At 42.4% G+C, this 26,009-nt stretch overlaps 1 protein-coding gene across 2 annotated transcripts in view; it reads right to left on the reverse strand.

Annotated features, from left to right (window-relative positions):
* Positions 1-6,491: 6,491 nt before the first annotated feature.
* The window catches only part of HS2ST1 (heparan sulfate 2-O-sulfotransferase 1), a 154,408-nt gene continuing 134,890 nt past the window's right edge, over positions 6,492-26,009 (reverse strand). Inside the window, exons 4-8 of one of the 2 annotated variants that reach the window (XM_084871422.1) lie at positions 25,683-25,821; positions 19,600-19,697; positions 17,701-17,858; positions 6,782-16,754; positions 6,492-6,572 (exon numbers count right to left, since the gene is read on the reverse strand). In XM_084871422.1, the coding sequence (XP_084727548.1) occupies positions 16,525-16,754; positions 17,701-17,858; positions 19,600-19,697; positions 25,683-25,821 (625 nt within the window). In that variant the 3' untranslated portion in view covers positions 6,492-6,572; positions 6,782-16,524. The remainder of the gene's footprint in view (positions 6,573-6,781; positions 16,755-17,700; positions 17,859-19,599; positions 19,698-25,682; positions 25,822-26,009) is intronic. The other variant, XM_084871423.1, reaches the window with a different exon arrangement.

Here is a 26,009-nt window from a genome sequence, read left to right on the forward strand (position 1 = left end):
TCGAATCAGCAACCCCTGGTGCAGGGGACAATGCCTAACCAACTGAGCCATACCAGCCAGGGCACCAAACAGTTCTTTTGAAAGAACTTATCTTCCCTACTCCTGCCACTCTTTTGGCCTCTGAACCTTCTGATGGTCAGCGAGTTGTTGGGAATCAGTTCTGAGCCACATCCTGCTTTGGTGGCCAGCTTCTCACCTTGAAAAATGGAAGAATTGGCACTCATCATCTTAAGGAGTTCAGCTGAAACTACAACCGAAAGGGTCCCCTTCACCATCCCTAATAAAAGTAATAATTGTAGCTGCCCTCCCTCCAGTTACTATAGACAGTGACTATCCTGAGGACTCGTAGGGTCATCTCGTGCAGTCCTTACATTAACCCCATGAGGTAGGTTCTACTGTCATCCACACTGTAGAGATGAAGAGGCTGGCGTGCGGAGAAGGAAGTCTGCAGCAAATCGCACAGCTGGTAAAGGCTCAGAGGTCCACACTTTTATCTCTCACCAGAGAGATCGGGGAATTCAGAACTTTGACTATCAGGAGACTCCACTCAGGACAACCATTGGGGCCAATCAATTGCACTGTCTCTCTCAAAGATTTAGAGCCAGTTGAGGGATGAAACCATCGGCTCTATTGCTGGAAAAAGCTGTGTTGAAGAATGCAGCTGAACTTACCACAAGGTAAGTCTTTCAGCCCTTTCTCCTCCGAGTTGAACTTCCTTCCCCACCCTACCTGCCCCAAACCCAGCTGTCAGAGGTCAGAGGTCAGAGGTCCCCTGTAAGGGTAGAGCCCAAGGACACCTGCTGGGGCCAGAGGCAGGCCAGAGGTGGGGAAAGTGCAGAGTGCAGTCGCCTCAGGAGTCAGGCAGATTTCAAAGACAGCATGTGCTCCGGTTCCCTTGCAATAGAAACAGGGTCCAGGCCAGGCTGTGGCAGTCAGGCCAGCTGTGGGCCACCTGCTCTGGGAGAGGAGAAAGGGAGGGTATAGGGGCAGGAACAATGGATTCAGGAGCTGGTTAGCGTGCTAGACCAGGGCTCTGCTTGGAAGGAAGATGCTGAAGTCAGAGGAGGGGCCTAGAGACAGAGCTCTGGGGAAGGGAGAAACTTGGAACTCTCCATATATGTGCCCATGGCTTTGAGAGGCTGGCCTACAAACAGGACGTTAACAGAAAGAGAGGAATCAGCAGAGCAAATTCCAGGTTTTCCCCTGATTTTGTGGCACACCCCACGTGTTTCTGCTTTGCCCTGCATCTTGCCTCTTGCCTCGACTGTGGTACCAGGCCTACGGGACTGTAGCAGTTGAAAGCGAGGTTGCATCCATGTTCATGAAAGCACCCAGAGATTTTACACGGGTCTCCTTAGCACAAAATGTCCAGCGAAGCTACAGTAACCACCCTATCCCCATCCCTCCTTACATTTCTACAGCTGCTGGAACAATTTCCACAAACTTAGTGACTTAGAACAACATAGATTCTTCTAAATTCTTCCGGTGAGAAGTCCAAAATGGATCTCTCTAGATTAAATGAAGGCGTCCTCGGGGCTGTGTTCCTTTCTGGAACCTGTTTTCTCACCTTTTTCAGCTTCCTGAGGCTGCCCATAGTCCCTGGCTCACAGCCCCTTCCATCTCCCAAGCCAGCAATGGTCAGTAGTCTTCTTCACATAACACTGCCTGCTGCTCGTTCTTCTTCCTCTTCCATCTTTTAAGGACCCTGGACCACCTGGATGACCCAGGATAACTTCCCTTATCTAAGGTCAGCAGATGGGGAATTAATTAAACCTGCAGCCTCAATTCTCCCTTGTCAAGAAACACATTCTCGGGTTCCAGGGAGTAGGACATGGATATCTTTGGGAGGTCATGTGTCTGATGAACACACTCCCCTCGACCCTGCCAAGTGGTGGCTGGCACATGTGCCCCCACAGACAGGACACACACACACCCTCCCTAAAAAGTCCCAAGGAGAACATGTTCGCCAGACAGTCACTTATACCGAGTGGTTTCTATGTCTGTTACACTGTATATGGTCCCTCTTCTAAATAAGGCTCCTTTTTTGCTTTCTCTGACTTTGGAGATTCACAGCTTGCTGATTTTTACTCTTATATAAAGTTGGAAATGCTTTAACCCAATTAGGGACAGTGTGTTGCACTGAGATGCCATCTCAGGCCAGTTATTTATCTATTTCAGTCCGTGGCACTGAACAGAGAGCGCCCTGTGTGGCCTGCCCACTCCCGGGGGTGTGCTCGGCGCTCCGGCCCAGCCTCCACAGCAGCATCTGCGCGGGCTCAGAGCCACTGCCTCGCAGTGGAAGTGTTAACTGCATGATTAAAGATCACGAGAAGAAAGAAAGATTTTTATATTTTAAAAACCCCACGGTTATCAATCTTTATTATAAAAAACATATGTGCCTCCCCTTCTGCGGTAGACTGTTCCTGACTGGGTATATGTAAATCAAATTCTTTATAAATTGAGTCATATTTTAAATGCACTAGGGGAGCTGGCTATTTAAAGGGATCCCGCTGTGAATCTTTTTGTCAAGCCAAGAGGCTGTTTGTGATGCTAATTTTCGCCCCTTAATTTGTCTGTTTTGTAGGTGCAGACTTTCATAAAATCCTCCACACTCACAAACCAAAGCAAGGCACACCTGTTTCCTATTATTTCAAGGATATCTCTTTCAGAGGCGCTCAAAGAGCTGTCATGTGGATTATCTCATTTATCTTCCCAAAGCTCTTCCAAAGGAGTTTGGGGCAGTCATTATCCTCCAAGGAGGTGTAACTGTCTCCCAAACAGCCACCGCCTTGCAGGGGGCCCCGGGAGAGGAGGCGGCGCTCAGATGAGAGCGATTTATTTTCCAATTAACAAAGGCTCTGTCCTGGGAGCCATGCTCTGGGAAGTTTTCATTAAAGCCCAGAATATGCTTTTTTGTTTGTTTTTTTAGGCAGTTCTTTGTCACTACTGTACAGGTAGAGAAAGAGAGAAACAGGTAAGCTAAGTGCTTACTATGTTTTAAGTGTTTTACTGAAGGTCCACTGTGCACAAGAGGTTTGGGAGTTGGATGGGGTAAGTGCCAAGGCAGCGGACTCGGGCCTTGACCCGGAGCTTGCCCCCTAGTGGAGGTGACAGGTATTGACAGACAACACCTGGAATGCAACCTTAGGAGACATGGATACCTTCAGCTCTCTCGCACAATGTCCTTCTCCCAAGCTTATAAATATGACCTCACTCAATCCTCCCAACACTGTGAAGTGGACTTTGGTTTTACTTTCTGTAGCACAAGGAAATTGAAAAGATTAGTGATTTCCCAAAAGCCACATGGCAGGTGAGTGAGGAGCTAGGGCTTAATTCTAAGCCTGTCTCATTTCACAAGCATGTGCTTCACATGTCAAAATTATTGAACATAGGCATGAGAAATGGGCTTTGTGGGTATAGTGGCAGGAACAATGGATTCTGACTCTCGGGATTTTTAAAGAAACTGTCCCAGACGGAGGCTGCCAAAACCAGGCCTTGAAAGATGAGAAGTATTTATATTGAGAATTGGCAGAATAAAATGGGCAAAGGCATGAACGTATATATGAATAGTCTGGTGTGCCCAGGTTCCTAGAGAACTATAGTAGTAAACAAGGCTAAAAGGGGACTGAGGGACATATCACAGAAGGTCTAAATGCTTCACTAAAGGAGTAGAAACTCCTTCCCACTGTGGTAGAAAGCCACTAAGACTTTTTAAAATATATATTTTTATTGATTTCAGAGAGGAAGGGAGAGGGAAAGGGACAGATAGAGAAACATCAAAGATGAGGGAGAATCATTGATCAGCTGCCTCCTGCACACCCACACTGGGGATCTAGCCTGAAACTTAGGCATGTGGCCTGATCGGGAATTGAACCATGCCTCCTGGTTCATGGGTTGATGCTCAACCACTGAGCCATGCTGCTGGGCATCCACTGAGACTTTCTGAGGGAGGGAGCAAACTCTCTTGGGGTGGGGAGACAATTCTGTCTTTGGTGTGAAGAACAAGTTTGAGTCACAATATCAAATCTTGATATGTAAAGTAAGACAGTATTTTCTCCTCTAACAGAAAGAAAACAACATTTTTTTGTACACTGCCCAAACCCATGGTGAGAAAAGGGGCAATCAGAACTGGAAGCTATTTCCCTTAGATGAGTGAGATCATGTCCTACTGGAAATATACTTATAAGAATAAAAAAATGAGACAAGCAATAATCGTTATGCTGAAAGGCATATGAATCAGTCTGTAGTGAGCTTCTTTCTGGGCCAACAGTTCTATTGAGACCCAATTAGGAGCCATGGGTCAGACTGTTGGACCTCAAAGGGAGGGTGGGGATAAAAGGGAGAGATCAACCAAAGGACTTATGTGCACACATATGAGCCTAACCAGTGGTCAAGGACAATAGGGGGGCAAGAGGGGGAGGGATTGGATTGGGGGGTTGAGGACAAATATGTGATACCTTAATCAATAAAGAAATTAGTTAAAAAAATAATTTAAAAAAAGAACTGGAAGCTATGTTGCCTGATTCCACGTGTAACCCTCTCTCCCTTTTATCAAACGGAACAGCTGCAGCCTTGAGTAAAAGGAAGGTCCTGGTCGAAGCCACCACTGGCTGGCCTTTCCCCGGTGCCCACCACTGCCAGGCTGAGGAGGGAGTCTGTATTTCTCTTCACCTTCTGAGACCCTCCCAGGTGCTGAGGATGGGGATGTGTGGCCTAAGTCCAACTCTTGCCTTTTAGGCTGACAATCCTCTAAGCCAGTGTTTCCCAAACTTTTGACATATGTGTACCCCTTCTATAATTTTCGTAACGCTGAGTATCCCTCGTACTCATGAAAACGTAGAATTAGGCGCAGCTAAGCATGAACTCAGTGCAGTGCATATCCCCACCAAACTCCGGTGCAATGTGTACCCCCACCAAACTCTTCCCGTAGCCCTGGGGGTACGCGTACCACACTTTGGGAAACACTGCAAGCCTTAGAGTCTAAGGCAGTGGTCGGCAAACTGCGGCTCTGTTGACTAATGCATTTGCCACCCACTGCTAGACTAAATGTTACTGTGTAGTTGGAAGCTGTGAGGATTAGGCAGTTGTGGCATATTGTGTGCAAAGAGGTAAAGGATAGTATATGACAGGGGTCGGCAAACTCAGTCAACAGAGCGTCAAACATCGGCTCTCGAGACGCAGTTTGCCGACCACTGTTCTAAGGCATCTGTTGAATGTCATTCTTGCTGTCTGTCCCTAACCCACAACAACAACTGGGCTGATACTGAACTTCACCTCTTCTTTTAAGACTTGTCAGACTCATCCCAATGGAGTTCCAAGGTCTTTGAGCTGCAAAACCAGAGAAAGGAAAGATGGTGACAGCTGGTGGGGTCTGAGGCAGGAAGAGAGCCTCAGGTGCCCTCTCTCACCCATACCTCCCCACCAAAGTTCATAAATCTTCAATAGCCACCCTTCCAACAACTGCGCCAGGCCATGGAGGAGGAGGACTGAAATAAGGGGTGTGTTTTCCCTCGGTTTCTATTTTTTTGTTTGCAGCATAATCCCTGCATTTGTTAAAGATCTGGGGATCTCGGAAGAAAGGAAATTTAAGGACAAAAGCCATTCTAATCCTATTGCTATTAGCAGCAGTGGGTTTGGCATGAGGCCTGGGCCACCCGGACTCCTGAGGCCTGACTGACTCAATGGGAATCTCAGTCTGACTCAGACGGGTCTGATCTGTCAGCCAGGGAGCGGCTGGGAAACCTCCTCCACACAAAGGGAATGTCGGGGCCCCCGGGGAGATGAGTTGGACTGGGGACGGGGAGAATGAAGAGCAGGTGCCACCTGTGAAGGGAGGTGTCTGGGGGCAGGAGGATGCTGGGCCCCACAGGCAGAGGTTTTATCCCTTTGGCTTCAGGCCTTGGACACACTTGCCCTCCCTCCCCCCAGGAGAGGCTGGACTCGCTCATGCTGGTAGCTTTAAAGCCACTTTGCAGAAAGTCCCACAGCATGGAGGGAGAGCGTGTGGACAGTAAGCTAGAGGGCAATGAGGGGGTGACAGGAAGGAGGGGCAGCGATACCGGGGACATCTAGACTTTGCTGGGTTCTCACGATACACCGGTCCATCTGCTCCACGCGGTGCCTGGGAGGAGACATAAGCTGCTCAGCACCTCCCACCTCCCCAGAGCAGGCTGGACCAGCCGCCTGCCATGGTGGCTGTGGTGCCAGGGCCAGGTTTGCACCTGGAGAGCCGGCTAGAATCAGAGAGCCCTGGGAGGATTCGGAAGATACCGTGGCTGACCCCCAGGGGGAGCTGAGGCCTGGGACTTGGCCTGCACCGACTCGCAGGCATATTGATAAAGGCACCTACAGTGATTTTTCCAAACATGGAAGGCACCTACAGTGATTTTTCCAAACATGGAAGCTGGGAACCTGGTCACTCTACAGACAGTAACAAACTACCGTTTATTGGTGTATCGACCTGAGAATGAAGTAAGAAATAAGAATAGGAATAAACATTAATTTATTTTATTTTATTGTTATTTTTTAATGTAAAGGCCTAAGCATGCCCCTCCCAACTTCCAACAGGAATCCTTCCCGTTAGAGCACATGTGTCGAACACAAGGCCCGCGGGCCAAATCCAGCCCGCCAGGCCTTGCAATGTGGCCCGCACCGCGCTGTCATCACTGCACTCCGCTGTCAGTTTATGACATTGTCAGTTTATGACTGTTCAGTAAACCATTCGGCCCGCGATTTAGGCTGGATTTTAGATTTTGGCCCCTTCTCTGATTGAGTTCGACACCCCTACGTTAGAGGGAGGCTCTGGGGCATTGCAGCCACAGCTGTAGCCCAGATGGAGGCGGGCCACAGCTCAGGGTCTCACTCCTGCTGCCAAGCTCTGTGGGGCTGTGTGAAAGAGGCTGAACTAGGCATGCGGCAAGCCTTTCAAAACAAACCCTCCCCTCTGCCCATCACAGCTGTCGGAGCTTATGTCAGACGATGATTAGCAGCTGGGGGTCTGCAGTCAGACGTGGACCTGAATCCTGCCTTTGCCACTTCCCTGCTGTGACTGTGGGAAAGTGGGCCTGCGTAAGCCTCATTTTCCTCATCTGTAAAATGGGGCTAACAGTACCTTCCTGGGAGGTTGAGGATGAAATGAGATAACAAATGCAAAGCACTGAGCATACTAGCAGTGCCAGTCAACAGGACGTGCTCTATACACGGCAATAGTCTGTCCCCTTCAGAAACAATACGTTGAGGATGCATCGCACGCACTCCAAGGCTCCGGCTGCTCCTTCGTTATCTCTAGACCCCGTGCCAGGGAGGCCTGGCCATGCAGGAGGGAGTCAGTTCTGATTTCCCTGGAAGCCCCTTGAGCTATGGACGGAGCCTTGGTTTAGGCTCCTGCTTCAAGTCGGGAAAAAAAAATACAGATGGAATTCATGAGAAACATGTGGGCACTGTTGTGTAAGCCACACAGCTGCAAGAGTCCAGTGACCACAAGCTATACACCTCAGCTGGGCAGCCCTGCGGGGAGGCGGCAGCAGGATGTCCCAGCAGCTGCGGTGTCCGCAGTGCCTCCCTCCGGGGCTCCAGGAGCCCTCTTGGCATTCGATCCAGCGCAAGAAGGTATCAGCAGTGCCCACGGCACATGGGCCTGGAGGAGTTCTGGGTGAAATGTGCTCGCTCTGGAGACATTTTGGACCCATGGCTGAGTTCCCGAATGTCCTTGCCATGGGCATCCCAGGAGCCGGAGTGAGGCCCACCTCCGAGTCTTCTCACCCAGGAAGCGTTAGCTGGGGCAGAATTCACGCCTTCCTCCAGAAGAGTACATACATCCAGAGCCCTTTCCTTCCTACGGCCTCGCCTCTCCGCAAAGGTATTGCAGAGAGGAACTTACCAAGAACGGAAAATCTAAGAGACAACAGTAAGGAGCCCACGGTAGAAAACAGATGGTGTTGGAGGCAGGCTCTCCTGGGTTCAGATCCCGGCTCATGACTTCGGATGTGAGGCCCTAGACGGCTCACTTAACCTGGCTGAGCTTGTCACCTCTTCCATACACTGGGGCTTTGGTCTGGTGGTTCTTGAGGGCTGTGTCAGAGCCCCAGGAGAGCTTCACAGAAGGCTGGCCCTACCTAGAGGCTGGGCCTACCAACTGGCCTTTCCACCAGTTCCGGGTGATACTGATGCTATGGGGCCAGTCAGGACTGCACTTGAAGAACCACTCATTGCAACCGCTGGTCTAGGTGAGAGCCCCTGTTCACTGGGAGAGGCAGGAACACAGCAGGCAGGGCGTTCGAGGTGGTGGACTAGGATTGCGAGGGCTGGGTTAGCCCACCTTCCTGTCAGCTTCCTCAACTGCAACCCGAGGATAAGACACCCACCTTCGGAGTGAGAATCGAATGAGATGGCGGGTGTGAAAGTGTCCTGTAAAGTACAGCATTCTATACAATTGTGAAGGATCGAACACCAGGACTATTCTAAGGGGTTAAAGTTCATAGTACTTGGAGAGGTCTGTAGTGAAGTGCCTGGCACATAATGGGGCTCGATAAATGTCCTATATAATAAAGAGCTAATACGCTAATTAGACCATCCGGACGACCTTCCAGATGAAGCAGGGGCGGTGAGGGGCTGCGAGGACCGAGCCCCTTGCATGAATTTCGTGCATCGGGCCTCTAGTTGACTTATATGAAGAAATACTCCCCAACTGAAAATAGCCATTGACTCCATGCCAGAGATTTCTGTCTCTGTCATACACTGGGACAAAAAAAATGGTAATAAAGTGACAGTACATGAAACTTATATTCCCATTGTGGGTGGTGGGGACCTCCTTCTTGGCTTCTGCTCCAATTCATTATTCAGCCCCTGTATCACCGAGCCCGGCCGCTCAGAGTGGAGCCAACTGTGGCTCCTGACAAGAGGAAAAGGCGGGGCTCTGTTTCCACTTTGCTCTTGGCAGTCCTCAGGCCTCAGGATAACTTTCCTACAGAAGGAGAGCGTTGGCTCCCAGGGAGACCGATCTAATCCCATCGCGTCCACTCGGAAGATCCGTATCCAGCACCACAGACTGTCTGACGGCAGGAAGAGGCATCTGATCCCATCAGGGCTTGGATCCGTGTTTAAATGATTGAGGAGGAAGCCATTAGTGTGCTAGACACAGAGGCAAAACATGACTGACCCACTTCTTAAACATTGTTCTTGCCTAAGGCTTTATTTGAAGAGCCCTCATATGAGATGAAGACAAGAGAGGACAAGAATGAGAAAGAGCAAGAAAAGGAAGCCGCAGGGACCGGTTTGGCTCAGTGGATAGAGCGTCGGCCTGCGGACTGAAAGGTCCCGGGTTCGATTCCGGTCAAGGGCATGTACCTTGGTTGCGGGCACATCCCCAGTAGGGGGTGTGCAAGAGGCAGCTGATGGATGATTCTCTCTCATCGATGTTTCTAGCTCTCTATCCCTCTCTCTTCCTCTCTGTGAAAAATCAATAAAATATATTAAAAAAAAGAAAAAAAAAAAAGAAAAGGAAGCCTATAGCCGGCCCATCCCCTTCTTTATAAACACAGGATGAACCAACCTCCTGCATCTTCACTGTGATGAGCATGATCAGATAACCTCACTATGCCAAGGGAGCCAATTACCAATCCTGCGGAGAATGTACATTCTTTTTAAAGAGAAAAACAAAACAAAACAAAACAAAACACCTATCTGGTTACTCGTGGTTGAACAGAACATCACTTATTTCCAGGAGGGTGTCTTCAGAGCTGTGCGCCCACTTCACACGCCATCACTGCTGCCCGGGAAAGGTGGACTCCGCCAGTCAGTTTTGCAAGATGCTGAAAACATCCGTTTCTAACACCTAAGACTAAAGCCTTTCTACATTGCTTTTTACCTCATGACCTGACGTGTTAGTAAGCCCTGTGAGCTATGGACTGAGCCTTGGTTTGGGCTCGGGCTTTAAGGAGAAAAGAAAAAAAAAAATACAGATAGGCTTAATGAGAAACAGGTGTGTGCACTGTAGTTTAAGCCACTCAGCTGGAAGAGAATGGGGGCACACAGAATCAGGAAGATGGTATTAGCACAAGCACTTTAATAAATCTCTAGGGCTGCTACATGAAATACCCAGATTTAGGTCAAATTGGTTGGCATCCCTCAAGGGGTCCCAGATTGCAGAGGGTGAAGGCTGGGCTGAGGGACCCCCCCCTTCCATGCACGAATTTCATGCCGTGGGCCTCTAGTCTTATATAAGATGACACACAGTACTCCTCAGGGTCTGAAGGGAAAGTCAGCTTCTTAACACTATTCCAGCATAGCATGCAAAAGCTATCCGTTATTAAGTCTGCCTGGGCCAGCGCTTTACATCTATTACACCCAACATTTTCAGCAATTACAAGTCACAGTAGGCCTATTTGGTCTCAAATTCATGTACTCTGTTCTGCCTCTCTAGCTACAGATCAAATTCTCTGTTTAGAAAACTTATCACTGAACTGGTATTTAATTCAACCCAATCTATATATATAAAAGCTCAGAAATCAGAACAGCAGAACGATCAGAACAACCATTTGCTATGATGTTTACTGCAGTAGCCAACCAGCCTGATCCAGGCCCTGATTGCCCCTTAATTGGCCCCAACACCCCAATTGGGGGCGGGGCTGGCTGCCAACCACCTGCAGCCCCTTTCCCCCGCTGGCCCAGCCCAATGGACACCCATCAGAGGTGACTGGCAGGATTCTACCCATGCAGGAATTCGTGCATCAGGCCTCTAGTCTACACTAATAAAAGAGTAAGACGCAATTGACCATACCTTCGTGACACCCACCAGTCAATCAGGAGTATGCAAATTAATCCAACAAAGATGGTGGGTTAATTTGCATACATAGGTGCCCAAGTGACAGGGGTCGAGTGGAACACGTGTCGTTGCCATGGTGATGATGCAGACCATACAGGTGTTCCGCACCACCCCAGCCACTCTGGACCTCTGGGCAGCATGGGAAGGCAGAAAGATGACTCCGGGTGGGAGAGAAAAGGCCACTCTGGCTGGAGCAAAAATGGTGCTGGCAGTCAGGGGAAGGAAGGCCCATTCTTGCACAAATTTCGTGCTTTGGGCCTCTAATATCATATAAAAAGAGTCAATTATTTGCTCAAACAATGAGCCTATAGCTGGGAATTGGGAATCTATGTAATTGAGTTTCTCCTTTAAGGGTGAAAAAAACGTTATCATTAGAAAAGTGTATTCCCAAAGAAACATATGGACAGTGTCCAAAACGATGCAATAAATATTAATCAGACATTTTTCTTTCATATTTCCTTTTTATTCTACATTGTTAGCCCTTTCCTTACTTCCTTTTTTCTTCTAAGTAAGTGTATATCCCCAGTCTACCTTGTAAATTTCCTACCTGGAACTTCAATACCAGTGATGGAGTACAAAGCAAACAGTAGCACAGGCATAGCCCTCTGGGTAAAAGATTGTCAAACACAAGCCTGATGCCTCTCTGGTGGCAGTGATTTCTGAGAGTGAGGCTGATGACACTGATCCGCTTGGAAAAGGTCCGCCAGCATCCAGGCTACCGAGGACAATATTAACACCAAAACGCTTTCCCCTTTCCCGCTGAGTGTTTATTTTATAGCTTTTGCGCCAGGTAATCAACTGAAACACTTCAACAACAGAAAGCTGGCAGAATGTTAAGGAAAAGGAGTGATTATCTCCCCAGCAGATGTGACAAAATGGTTTCACGTTGGAAGCAGTATTGCATAAATGAATCAACTGAATGGAGGAAGGAGGAGGGCAGGGGGAGAGAGCAGAGAAAGCAAGGAGCGAGCATCTTCCAACGTGGATTGTGAGGGAGGAAAGGCACTATTCAGCTGTCTGTGTATTTATAAACTAAGAATCAACACACACAATCCCTGCTTCTCAAAATTACATTCGACACTGCTTTAGAGATGCTCACCGACCTCTCAATAGAAAGCTACAGAAGCTTCTATGAAATCAGACAGACAGCACCTGTGTCTAAATCACAGGCTTACCCAGCGGTGTGTTTTGAAGAGATCATCGCCATGGGGCCCTTTTACAAATAGTACTGCAAAGGTCACAAAGCTGCATGAACTTAAATTATAGGATAAATCTGACTGAGCACCCATTTCCATCCCTCAGATTCCCACTCCAGGAAGTCAGAAAGCAGCCCCACTCCAGAGGCGCTGACTTGGCAGTGCAGCTGACACAGAGCTGCGTTCCCCTCCGAAGGCTGACTGAGCAGCAGTTTAGCTGGCAGCAGACAGCAACTCCGCACAGGGTAAATGGATGCAAAATTTAACACAATGGCCCCGCTTCCTCTCAGACTAAATAGCTGTAATTTATGAAGAGGCAAGTTTTCAAATCATAAATTAGAAGTACCACCTGCACCTCTCTTTAAAGACAAACTTCCTAAAAGGTTACAGTGCCGGGTGCTTCTCAGAATTAAGGATTCGAGGACCGTAGATATGTGTTTGACAATGATCCTTGGGAAAACCCAAATACCATGGTTTACACAGATGTTCTCTATGTGGAATCTAAATATAAATTAAAATACCAGCTATGCATTTGGGAACCAGCCTTTAGTTAAATCTCCAGTGTTTTTAGAATTTTTATTTCATTTTATTAGAAAAAGAGAGAATCATTGTCTACAAACTATTTTCTTTCTAACTATGCAAATACAATGAGCAAATCATCTGCAATATCAAAATACTGTTTGTAAATCACTGATGGCACTAACAATTTTAGGAATTTTCAATAGGACATATATAGAGAAAGAACAACAGTAGATTTCAAATTGTAGACATAAACTGAGTTTTAAGAATAGGAAATAAAATTTAAACTTTAAAAGTCAGTAGGTTCAAGTTCTCCAATTTTCAAAAATTTAAACCCAATCATCAGGAATTTAGAAGTACCCAATATATTCAAAGTTGCACAAATGAGTATGGATGATAGAAAAGTAAAGTAATCCCCATGCAGTATCTTAAGGGTTGCTATCGGATATATTTAAGTGATAATTTACAGATTAAAGCTGGGTGAAATAAAAATATATCCTCTCCATTACATGAAAACAGTCACAATAATTTATCAACAGTTGCCATTTCACAGCAATTATAAAACAGGAGTTGATACAAGTTGAACAAAAAGGTACTTTTTCCTCTTTTGGGAAATAAACATATATAGATAGATACACACACACACACACACACACACACATAACATTATCTTTTAAAATTCAAACTGGTTGATTTGCTTTTGCATCATTAAAAAAAATTTTCCCTATGATCAAAATACTGAAAAAGCACAAAGGCTGAAAAAAGAAAACCACATTTGCCATTTTAAAAAAATACATTATTGTCTCAGTGGTTCTATATATTTGCTATAAAGTTAAGTATTATAAGGACTCTGCACTTATCAGACTCCTGGGGCTATATTGGACCAGATGGAATTAAATCTGACCCCTTCTCGGTCTCCAGGAAAGATAACCCTAACCCACCCTAAAAGACGATGGAGTAAGCCCCTATGCTGAACTGTTACACTGGGGAAGAAAACATGCCCACCTGGAAGCAATCGAAGTCATAGAAGTGTATGCATCTGTGGGAGAGAGTGCCTGAATCAGAAAGCTATTCTTTGGATATAAGTTAGGAGCTTCTCAAAGTATATAAACTCTTTTAGGCCACTAGAGTACAGATTCAAAAATGATTCCTCCATAAATAACCATCTATTTGGGGGGTTGGTAAACTACAACCCCTGGGCATGTCACCTGTTTTTGTAATAATGTTTTATTGGAAGATAGCCATCTCATCTGTTTATGTATTGTCTGTGGGTGCTTTTGTGCTAACTGGCAGGGTTGAATAGTTGAGACAGAGACCACATGGCCTGCAAAACCTCAAAAATTTACTCTCTGGAACTTTATAGAGAAAGCTGACTGACTCCCTCACCTAGTGCACTATGTGCAACTCCAGTTAAATGAAGAGTGAATGCACATCGGGGTGCTCACAGCATGCACTCCAAGAATGACCGACATACTGGGGCTCCTTAGCAGGTAAATGTCAAACACCCCACCTGAAAATGGCGCTTTCCTCTGGGGCAAGGAAATAATGTGTATATATTTTTAACAAATATCTGTAAACATTAATACACACAAAAATAAAGAAAGCCAAATAAGCCGGGACCGGTTTGGCTCAGTGGACAGAGCGTCGGCCTGTGGACTGAAAGGTCCTGGGTTCAATTCCGGTCAAGGGCATGTACCTTGGTTGCGGGCACATCCCCAATAGGGGGTGTGCAAGAGGCGGCTGATCGATGATTCTCTCTCATCGATGTTTCTAACTCTCTATCCCTCTCTCTTCCTCTCTGTGAAAAATCAATAAAATATATTTAAAAAAAAAAAAAAAGAAAAGAAAAAAAAGAAAGAAAGCCAAATAAGAAAAGTACGCCTGTCAATGTTCTCTCAATATTTTCCTATTACTGGGGGGAAAGGGTATGAAAATGATTCTGTTAACTTCCTCTTCTTTAAATTTGTTAGTAAATGTTTTTGGATAAGTAGTGTTTGCTCCTGGCCTCCCATGCAATTAATAACCTTGAAAGCAACCTGCCTACAATCCTTACATAGTTTGTTGAGGCTTTGTTTGGGAATATTTATTTAAACTATACATACTAAAGATTATTCTTTTAGAAAAATGTTTCTAAATTTCTTTACCTCTGTCACTCTAAAAAGGTAAAGAAGGTAAAGAACACCCAGGAAAATGAAACTCTGCAAAATATACCTTAAAAGCTAGAGGTATAAAATAGCTACCACTTCTGAATGGTAATGTAAAATAAGAACAGAAAATTCTGCCAAATTTGAAGAACAAATCTTCCCTGCCCTGAGTCAACTAATGAAGACTTTTTCAAACAGGGAGCCTCCTGAACCCAAGCAGCTGCTCAAGAATTGTTAAGAATTCACAGATGCTTCATATTCCAATAGTTGAAACAGGGGAGATAAAACACTGAGAAGAGATTTATCACACAGAAACTTATATCAAGATTAATTTTTTTCAACCAGCTTGTAAGTGGGCTTTCCCTTTCTTTTTTTTAAAAAATGAACAGTATGAAACTATTTGTTAAAGATGTTTCCATAGTACCTTACATTTATAGAGCATGTTACAATTTCAAAGTGCTTTCGCATGCCATCTCATTTAATCCTCACAACACCCCTGCGAGGTAGGTACAGCAGGTATTACTACTCTCATTTCGAGATGAGGACGTTGAGGCAAAGAGGTTAAGCGACTCACCCAAGATCACACAGCTGAAAAGTGGCAGAGCCAGGACCAGGAATCAAGTTTTCTGACTCCCTGTCTAGGACTCTTTCCACTTATACAATAGCTTACTGCCCCCAATGCTGAACGGTGTACTGTGTATCAAAATCGAAAGGTTATTAGGGTTAATTTCAGTGATATCTTAAAGTTAAGTGAGAAATACAAGAACAGTAGGTCTGATGGTTTTACTTGACATAATAAAATTGGTGCAAAACCACTTTTGTCTAATTACTTTTAACCTTTTGGTCCAAATACATAAAATACGCAATATTTACAGCATTTTCCTTTTTTTCTTCTTTTTTGTAAATGCAATGCTTTAAAACACATTATAAAGCACCATAGTAAAAATAGTTTACAAGAAAAAGTACAGAAGTAGGAAAACCCTACCCAATACCACAGCTCACTAAATGGAGTTATAATATGGAGTCACCAGTACCTGTTGACAGCTTTACAGATAACCCAGAGAAACAAATACTAAACTTACTTTTTTTATATATATATTAATGTGTGGAAGCCTTAACTAAAATTTCAACGTTCTCTGTAGTGTCTCCCCAATCTTAGATGCTGGAGAGATAGGAATGAGAAACAAGGTTTTGACTCTTTTTACAGTATTAGTCATAGTTTGAATTGGTTCTTAACACTAATGACAGTTATTTTTTTAAAGGAAATGAACATGACCTACATGAATATGGGCAATTCCATCTACAGCAGAGACACTCCCTAACAAACATGACCAAGCATCCCAACACGTTTCGTGAGACGTGACTCACAGGAACAAAGCGCACACTGCCCACCGGTAGCAACGCTACTCAGTGCAGCTGCATAACCAACCCTCCGGGTGAAGGCAGAGGAGCAAATGGATTGGTCTTCATTCATGGTTAGTTGAAAAAAAAACAAAACAAAACAAAACAAAACAAAAAAAGCTTTATCAAAAAACAGAGTATCAGAATTTTTTCTAAAATTGTATTTAGCCTTTTGATTAGAACTGCTATGTGTTTATTTTAAGCAACATATAGGTTTTTCCCAGGCAGGAGGTTATAACGCCCACCAAAATTTAACTAGGAAAAAAAAAAAAAAGGCAGAAACTTAAACTTCTTCAACCACTGACATAACCAGCTAGCATCTACTTTCCTTGATCTTTTTGTTTGTTTCCTAACTCGGCTCAATATGAACTGTGGACCTGAGAACTAAGGTGAAGACAGGGTCAGAGTTTTAGTTGAAAAATCAAATAGTCACACCTTGTACTCAGTTTGATTTAGGGTAAATCTTCTCATAGAAAAAGTTTTGTGCGAGGATGTAGAGGTCTCCATCTTTTTCTCGGACAGCGTGGGCTCTGATGAATTGGAACTGCTCTAGTGCAAATTCATAGAACTCATTCTCCATTTTCCAAATGTCAGACTGCTGTAGTTTTGCAATGGTTTGTTTAGTGGGGAGTTTCTTCTCTGTGGTTTTCCTAAGATGAGATTTCTTTCCTACTTATAAAGGAAAAAGAGAAAAGGTAAATAATTCTGAGAACACACAAAAGATCAATGCCTCTTCATTCGAAGAGGTGGTTTACCTTAACAGGGAAGGACAGGCAACAACTGTTTTGTATTATTATCACCGGGGCAAAAGCCAGTGCCCTACTCCTACTGAAACTGTGGTTTATTCCTTTCAATGTAAATCCTTAACCAGTGAAAGTCTAGGCTGTCAAATAGTAAAAGCAAGGACTGTCCATCACTGAAGGCTGTCACAATATATGCCGTACTCTCAAGTGCTCTGACTAGTTCAATTTTGAAAAGAGGGTAAAATATCTATTTCAACCTTAATACTAATTGCTCATTACCTTTACTCCATATAATTCTATGTTAGAAACAAGGACATATGTATATCTTAGAAAAAGACCTCGTCTGACTGTATCTTATCAGAGAATGGCAAAATAACCATGAACAAAGACACAGAACCACCCAAGGGAGACTAGACAGTCACTTTCAGACGGGAGCTACTGCCGAGGCGGTGAGGCCCCTCTCAGGAGGGTGTGACAGCCACAGCAGATGGTGACCATCATGAAAGTGACCGCGCTCTACTGTCCTGCCTCTGCTCTAGATGGCGTTAGTAGGTCTGAGGGTGGAACACAGTCATAATGTTTGGTATCGGAATTATAAAATATTACACATTTCTGAGATTGGTTCTGTAGTTTGTATCTTTCCTACAATGCCTTCTAATTATCACCTAGTTAGATGTTCATTCATTCAAAAAATATTTACCGAACACCATCTGTGTGCCAGGAATTGTTTTGTATTGAAAATGTTGAGGAGAAACAGACAATTTACCTTGAGTAATAGACAAGTTCCTTAAGAAACTTCAAATCGCACAGATTACTCAATTTGCAAATGAAGAGAGTTGAGGGCAGCTTCAGAAAGAAACCCATCGTTTATATACCTGTACGGTAGAGGTCTGTAGCACCCCTGAAGAACCTGGGCAAAGCTGCTTCCAGTAACATGATAAAATCTTCGAGCTCTTCAGTAACTCCCACCAGAAAGTATTCATTAACTAGGTTATACTTGGCTTGATCCATAGCCCACCTGCTTCCCACATTCCTAAAACCAATAAAAGAAATTAAGAACCTGGTTGTTCAATCTGCTAAGTATATTTGATGCCTTTGCCACTGTATATTATAGGAAAAATCGATAAACACATGTCCATCCAAAGCCTAACCACTTTTATCAATGTCCTTTAAGAGGCACGCGTTTTTAATTTTCTTTACCCCTAGCCCCAGTTTCTGCTCAACTATGCAGTGCGAACTCAGACTTTACAGTTAGTTTAATATTAACAAAATTTAGTTTGAGGACAGTTAAAAATGTAAACACAACACATATATTTCTCTTATCTGATTTAGTGTGCACTTAATTGTTCATTTTAAAAGCTATCTAATAAGGTCTAAGCACTTTGTGTTTAGGGTTTATCTTAATTTAATTTGTGAGCTAGGTTTTTCCACCATTTCTGAGGAACAGAAGTAAGATAAGAAATGGTCCTGCCAGGAACCTTTTATTTTTTACATCGTCCGCTAATGGCTCTTAATAGGTTGGCTCTAAGTAAACTATGCTTCTCAGCTGGTGACTTTACCTCTCTAACTTAGTCTTTTCAGCCATTAAAAAGTAGTGGTGAGGTGTAGGGAAGAATAAATGAGTTAATTGAGCTTACTAAGTATGTTTTACAGAATCATAGAACTGAGAGGTCCTATGAATCTGTAAAAAATACTTAAGAAGCTCAATTAAAATCTCCTCAAAATTGTCTGAAGATGGAGGTTGACACAGTTTCTATAAAAGGCCAGAGAAGGAATACTTTGGGTTTTGCAGGCCATATGGTCTTGGTTCAGAGTTACTTAATTCTGCTCTTGCAGCACGAAAACAGTCATAGAGAGTAAGTAAACAAATGAATGTGGCTGTGTTCCAATAAAACTTTATAAAAAACAGGTGATGAGTCAAATTTGGTCTTCAAGTTGCAATTTGCCAATCCTCTGTTCTACAAAAATGATTAAACACTAAGACATTCTTTCTATGCCTTCAATTCTTCTTAAGCTATTATTATACTTTGATATAATCTATTGTGTAGGACTTTTAATTTCACAGTAACCAAATAATATATTTCAAACAATGAAGAAAAGAACAGAAGGTGTTCCTTGAACCTCATTGTGGTTTTAAGAAAGTTACTTTCAATGTGTTCCTGTTTTTTCAACTTTTTCTATTAAAATGATTGATTAGGTCAAGTGAAGAAAGACATACTATTATTTTCAAAAACTGAAAACTCAGCACATCCGAGGAAATAAACTCTTTATAAAAGATAAAATATTTTTATTTTCCACCTCATGTTTATTAGCAGACTAAACCACAACCATAACAGTCTCTCCAAGTCAAAATCAGTTAAACAGTGAGGCCTGGTGAATAATTTACCCAGTGGGACAAAAGTTCTACTTAATCTAACATGAATGGCCAAAAGAGTAAGCTTGGGGGGAAATGAGGTTTATGAAATGATCTCTGACCTCTAATTAAGAATTCTGCTGGAATACAGCAAAACATGTAACACTAAAAACAAACAAAACATTTAAAAAAAGAAAATGGCATCTGAGGAAACAGTTCAAGAATATTTATGCATGAAGAATCTTTCTAATGCACTTAAAAGTAATCACAAGATGAAGTATTACTTAATCGAGTGTTATTTTTAGTCTGGACTTTCATTAATTCCTTATATCTTACCCTTGACTAACACATTCACTTTTGTGAAATACCGATTATAGAGAAATGAGGAAGTTTAAAATGTAAGCCAACTTGATCTCCCTACCAGCATTCCGAGCTGTGGCCGCAGAAGAACGGGATTTGAAGCCAGAGCTTCTCTGGAGCACAGTCTGAGCCGCCCTCCGCTACACATTCATCGAACGTCTGGAACGAAGACACAGCAGCACATATGAGCCATAAACTCAAGTCACCGTGGGTTCTCATTCACTGAGATACTGAATTAAAAGGATAGGCAGGTTATAAACACATACTTGAGACTGTTTCCAAATAACCATGGATTTTCCTCATGCCTTTGTCTATGCCAGTGTTTGTATGAGTTATTTTACTATATGAATGGAAAACCCCTAGATAAAAACTCTCCTTAAAAATAAGTACTGGTTTATTAAATTATTATCTGTGTACCTATTTTACATTGCCCCCCCTCCCATACATATTTATATATTTATACTTTCTAACCTCTTAACTAAGTGAAAACAAGGCTAACAATACTATCACTTCTTTATAATCATTTGATTATACTCATCTATGAAATAATCATTTGAAAAGAACATAAAGTAGGGCTACACTTAAGTCTCTTCATTGTACAAAGCAGAAGTGACTTCAGATACTTACAATCTGCAAGTGCACCTGACTGAAGTAATTAGAAGGAAAAGAGATTCACAGCTACGTTTCTAAAATTACTTAATTCCAATTTTGTGAGTACTCACTGTCTGTCACAGGCATTTTAACAGTAGCCATTATAATACTGAGATACCAGGGAATAAACTCGGGAGCTGTGGATGCTGCAATGAGACATCTACAAAGACCACCTATTATTTCTGAGAGGAAGCAGATGGAGTAGAATGAGTCCTAGTCAGAGTCCAGGCTCCTACATTTCTAGATCCAGGTTTCTTGTTTTAGAAGCTTGGCATCTACTCTAAACTCATTCACCTACCAAACGTTTTATTATCCAATATAATACAAGGGTAATATACAAATTGACAGAACGGCAGAATGACTTGTTGCTATGATGTGCACTAACCACCAGGGTGCAGATGCTCAATGTAGGAGCTGCCCCTCCACCTCAACCCCCACAGTCAGTGCGCTCCCACAGGGGAGCACTGCTCAGCCAGAAGCCAGGCTCATGCCTGGCGAAGGCAGCGGTGGAGGACAGGAGCCTCTTCAGCCTCTGCAGCAGCACTAAGGATGTCTGACTGCCACGGGAGCAGGCCTAAGTCGTCAGTTGGCAATACCCCGAGGGCTTCTGGACTGTGAGAGGGCACAGGCCAGCGTGAGGGAACCCCCGAGTGCACAAATTTCATGTACTGGGCCTCTAGTACAATATAAAACCAGAAAAATATGCCTTGAGAATTTGGCTCAGCGGATAGAGGGTCAGCCTGTGGACTGAAGGTACCAGGTTCGATTCTGGTCAGGGGCACATGCCTGGGGTTGGGGGCTCCTGGTATCTCCATTTTCATCATTGATGTTTCTATCTCTCTCTCCCTCTACCTTCCTCTCAGAAATTAATAAAAATATATTCAGAAAATAAAAAACAAAAAAACTAGAAAAAATATTCTTGAGGCCATTTAGATTATTAGTTTAGATATTTAACTCCTATAATTGAAAGTTAAAATAAAAATTTGATGCTTGACGGTAATGGCAATTATATGGTACACTGCACCCTCTTCTGCAAATGCTTTTGCTTCTTACTTTATATAGAAAACTGAAACTAAGCATGAGCTCCTTCAATTTCCTGCTTAGATAAAAGTTTACCTGCATCTGTAGCTTCCTACAGCCCTCAGCATGAAAGAGACTTTTGCTTCTCCTATCTTTGAACACCATTCTCACCTCCTTCTGAGACCCTTGCTTCATTCAATTTCGCTCCAGTTCTTTGTATGATCACCCCTTGCTGACTTCCGATATATTAATATGCCAAGTGTCTGTTATCTTAAAGAAACATTTACTGATTTTTTTGTTTCTTTCAAAGCCAAACTTCTATTTCAAGAGTAGTCCTTCCTCAAGGTCAGTCTCAGTGGCTTCCCAACATTTTAGATTCCACCTGAACTCCTTTCTCTGACATTCCGAATAGACTTGCATTGACAAATCAAAGGGACAGATTTGAATCCTCATTCCACTAACCCCTTTGTAATTGAAATTATTTTCCTCGCCATTTCAAGGGCTTGCCAGGTTTGTCTTCTGATTCTCTGACATTAGTCTCCTGGGTATGCTGCTCTTTAAATGTTGGCATATCTGCATCCTCTCTTTTTCTCCTTCCTGTTTCACCTGGTCCTCTTTTCAAACTCGATATGTTTCCAAGTGCAATTTCATTCAACTCCTTTGTTTCAACTCCCACCTAATGTTGGTGTCTCTCAAATCTATGATTTAGTTCAGACTTATATTTTGAGGTTCAAATACAATTTCTAGTGGATACCTCCATTTACTCATACATGACTAAAAATAACATCCAATTTTATCTCTTTCTTCAACTCCGTTACAACATAATCTTCCCTCTGTTTTCTCTTTCTAGAGGAAGAAACCACCTAAGGTACAACCAGAAACCTGGGAAGAAGACCGGCCAAGGCTAACTCTGGATTACACACCTTTTACTGAGATAGAAAAAACTTATCTACAATGAAAAGCTACTGAACCTGTAAGTATGTCAACTGCAAAGGTAATATATTGCTTTCTTGTGGTGCCTTTTACATATAAAATACTTTTTAAGCAAACAGTAAGTTCTTAAATGCCTTTGTGAGACAGCAAAGTAAAATGAATATTCGATAAGCAAACCATTGCCAGGGAGTGGTGAACTGCTGAGGACTATGGAGGCAGTATTCTGTAGGCAATGGTAAGATCAGGTAGTGCTAAGTATGGCCTCCTTTCAACCTTATTTACTATATATTTATTATGTAAATTAGCATATATGAATTATTATATATTTTAGGTAGTAATTTTAAATTCATTATAATACCTATAGCTGTTGACAAGCTTAGTTAACTTAAAGAAATACAAAAAGCAAACTGGGGCGGGAACTGGGATCTCTGGGACCAATGAGTACTTCTTCACATAACCTGACTCTTCTTTAGATTGTTACTTAGAGCACATAACTACTTACTCTTTCCATAAGTATAACACCCCCTTACTATTCTGTTAACAAAATAATTAATAAAAAGTGTTTAATAACTGATAGGGTAGTACAGCTAAAATCATAAAAATAATTACACACTTTGAGTATGAGATTTATTAGTGCAGTTAATATTATTTGGAAGTCATTAGGAAGGGCATGGAGACAAACTATGTTATTCAAACTTAGGTAATTGGAGGACATTTTCTCAAAATGAACAAAGTGTGCCTGTCTGCCACTTGAAATTGAACACCTGACAATGTAAGTAGCCCAGTGGTTCTCAGGTGGAGCTGTTTTGGCTGTCAGGCAACATTGGCAATGCTGGAAGACAGTTTTAGTTCTCACAACTGGGGTGTTTGTAGAAAGGGTGTTACTGGGTGGAGGTCAGAGATGCTGGAAAATATCCTACAGTTATAGGCAGATCCCCACACAAGAATTATCACCCAAAACAACAACAGTGTTGAGGTTGAGAAATCCTGTGATATAAGTTAAGCTGTCAAGCAAAGAAATAAAATTTTGGGATACTTGATAAACTATTACTTGAGCTTAACTGTTTGCAATACTTAAAGACTTTGATGAGATCAGTGGTGATACTATAAATTTTTGATATTGTAAATTAAATGTGTCAGCATTTGAAAAATCCACATAACATCCACATGATTTTACAAAATTATGCTCAGTTAAAAAATCTATTCAAAGTGTAATTATATCAATGGATGCTAATGTAGCAGAGCATAATGGTTCACTGCTGTGGCTTCAGAATCTACACTTCAACAATGTCAAGAAGCTACTACTTGTCAAGTTTCAGTGTAGTATTAAAGAGTGATATCTGTGATTTTCTGAAAAGGTTATTGAAATCCTTCCCTTTCCAATTACTTTATATGTGTAAAGCTTGACCTTTTTCCTTTTTTAAATGTTTTGATTGATTTTAGAGAGAGAGAAAGTGAGGAGAGAGAAAGAGAGGGAGGGAGGGAGGGAGGGAGGAAGGGAGGGAGATTGGGTTGCCTCCCACATGTACCCTGACATGGGATGAAACCCATAACCTGGGCAAATTTTTATTGACTTCAGAGAGGAACGGACAGGGAGAGAGATATAGAAACATCAATGATGAGAAAGAATCATTGACTGTCTGCCTCCTGCCCACCCCCTATTGAGGATCAAGTGCACAACCCAGGCACCTGCCCTTGACTGGAATCGAACCAAGGATCTTTCAGTCCGAAGGCTAATGCTCTATCCACTGAGCAAAATCGGCTAGGGCCAAATGATTCCATTTTAACCTTTCTTATACATAATACATGTCTAATGTACTGTTTAATCTATAAATAAGCACTTTTTCACCCTTAAATTTACCAACCATTCCCTACTATCCTTGGTTCAGGGATGTCTTTCAGGGTAGCAGGTAGCATCTTTGTTTATTCACATATCCCTGCCTCCAAAATGCTGTCACCCAGCTAACTGCTTTTTGTTTATCCAAATCAGCAACAGTTGTTCTACCTATTCAATTGCCCGTGATCATTGTTTCTTTCACACCCTTAGCAACATTAGCACTTTTTTTTTTTAATCCTCACCGGAGGATATTTTTCCATTGATTTTTAGAGAAAGTGGAAGAGAGGGGAGATACAGAAAGCAATACATTGATTGGTTGCCTCACGCATGCACTCCCACCAGGACTGCGGATTGGGGCCACAACCCAGGCATATACCCTTGGCCAGAATAGAACTAGGCACCAACACTCTATCCACTGAGCCAAACCAGTAAGGGCAACATTAGCCCTTCTGATGGCCTCTCTATGTTTTACAATTGTGTTAATCCTTTATTTCATCAGCAACAAGAGCACTCTCTCCTTTATATGTGGTCTGAGACAGAAGTTTTCTGTCATGCTGAGGTATCAGTATGAAGAGAATTGTCAGGTCAGAAAACTGAAGTTTTGTTCTACAGCCCGGACATATTTTTTCTGTTAACAACTTGGTTGAGAACCGAATTGTTCCAGATAGGAGACATTTGAGAAGAGAACCAAGGTTTGACTGTATATGCCACGCAGTCTTATTAACATCACAGATGTGCCTTAATATTAAGGAATTATTTGCAATAAAACATCATTGGGTCCCAGAATGTTACCAACATTTGTGTCATGAGGAATAAGCCAAATTAATAAAAATGTGTATGTCTCAATATGTTATAAGACTAAAAAGGCCCATCTGTCAATCACAAAACAAAGGAATTTTCGACTTTCAGAAAGCATTTGTAGATGATCCTGTCTTCATGAGAATTAAGGTAATGCAATAGTATGGAGGGCAGTGATATTTAATCTGGCTAAACGCTGGATGCCTGAAAGAAAATGAGGCAGGTCTCAGGTTATGTCAGACTGTGTCTCCTATGCCTTGGCCAATCCGAGCATTGAGGTTCCAGTAAAGGTGATCCACCAGAAAAGTTGACAAATCAATCTGGTTTTTTATTATTATTATTTTTTTTTTTTAGAAAAACAAGCCTGGTTTTCCCCTGGAGGATGCACATAAATAGTACATAACCCAATATTGAACCTGCTAAGTAAGAACACTAAGCCATAATTCTGTCCTTGTTTAAAACAAAACAAAACAAAACAAAACAAAACAAAACAAAAAAACTGCTTTAGCAAAATAGTGTCCCTAAACTGATGATCGCCAAAGACTAAGAGAACCAAAGTACATACACAAATACATCATATTAATGAATAACTATAATGGTCTCATAAAATATTGTTAATAACTATAATAAAACAAATATTCAGCCTTGGAACGTAAGTAAACTATTTCTGTAATGACAAAAGCATTATGTGTACTCCAAAGTACCCATTATAAAGTAGTTTTACTTTAGCTTCTTTATACTTTTGGGCTCTTTTCAAATGTTCTATGATAAGCAAATAGAAAAATTGTCAGATGTTAACTGTTTTATTATATCAAATATCTAGCATCAATAAACTTTAAAAGCACACTATTCATTGCATTTTATAAACAATTACCTTTACAGAAGTCGTAAGACTAACATATTACCTTTTTGTCTCCTTGTTTTCGTCTTCTTAATCCTGGTCTATAATCATCCCCAAATCTCAGAAAGTAATAGTAAGAAACTAGCCTCTCAATAGGATCCCTTATGACATTAATGTAAATTGGCTTCTTTTTCACACCAAATCTGAAATAGAACAAAATTTAAAAGGTGAAATCAACATTATTATTGTATTTAGGAATGTGCTGAAATTAAACGTTTAAAGTATTGATTTCATATGAAAAAAAGAACATGAATATAAATATGTGGAGATTAAAAATATTTTAAAGATTTATTACAATAAAGTAAATAAGAATTTAAAAATCATAGCTGAA

The sequence above is a fragment of the Pipistrellus hanaki genome (assembly GCF_964339955.1).
Source record: "Pipistrellus hanaki genome assembly, chromosome: 2".
Lineage (NCBI taxonomy): Eukaryota > Metazoa > Chordata > Mammalia > Chiroptera > Vespertilionidae > Pipistrellus > Pipistrellus hanaki.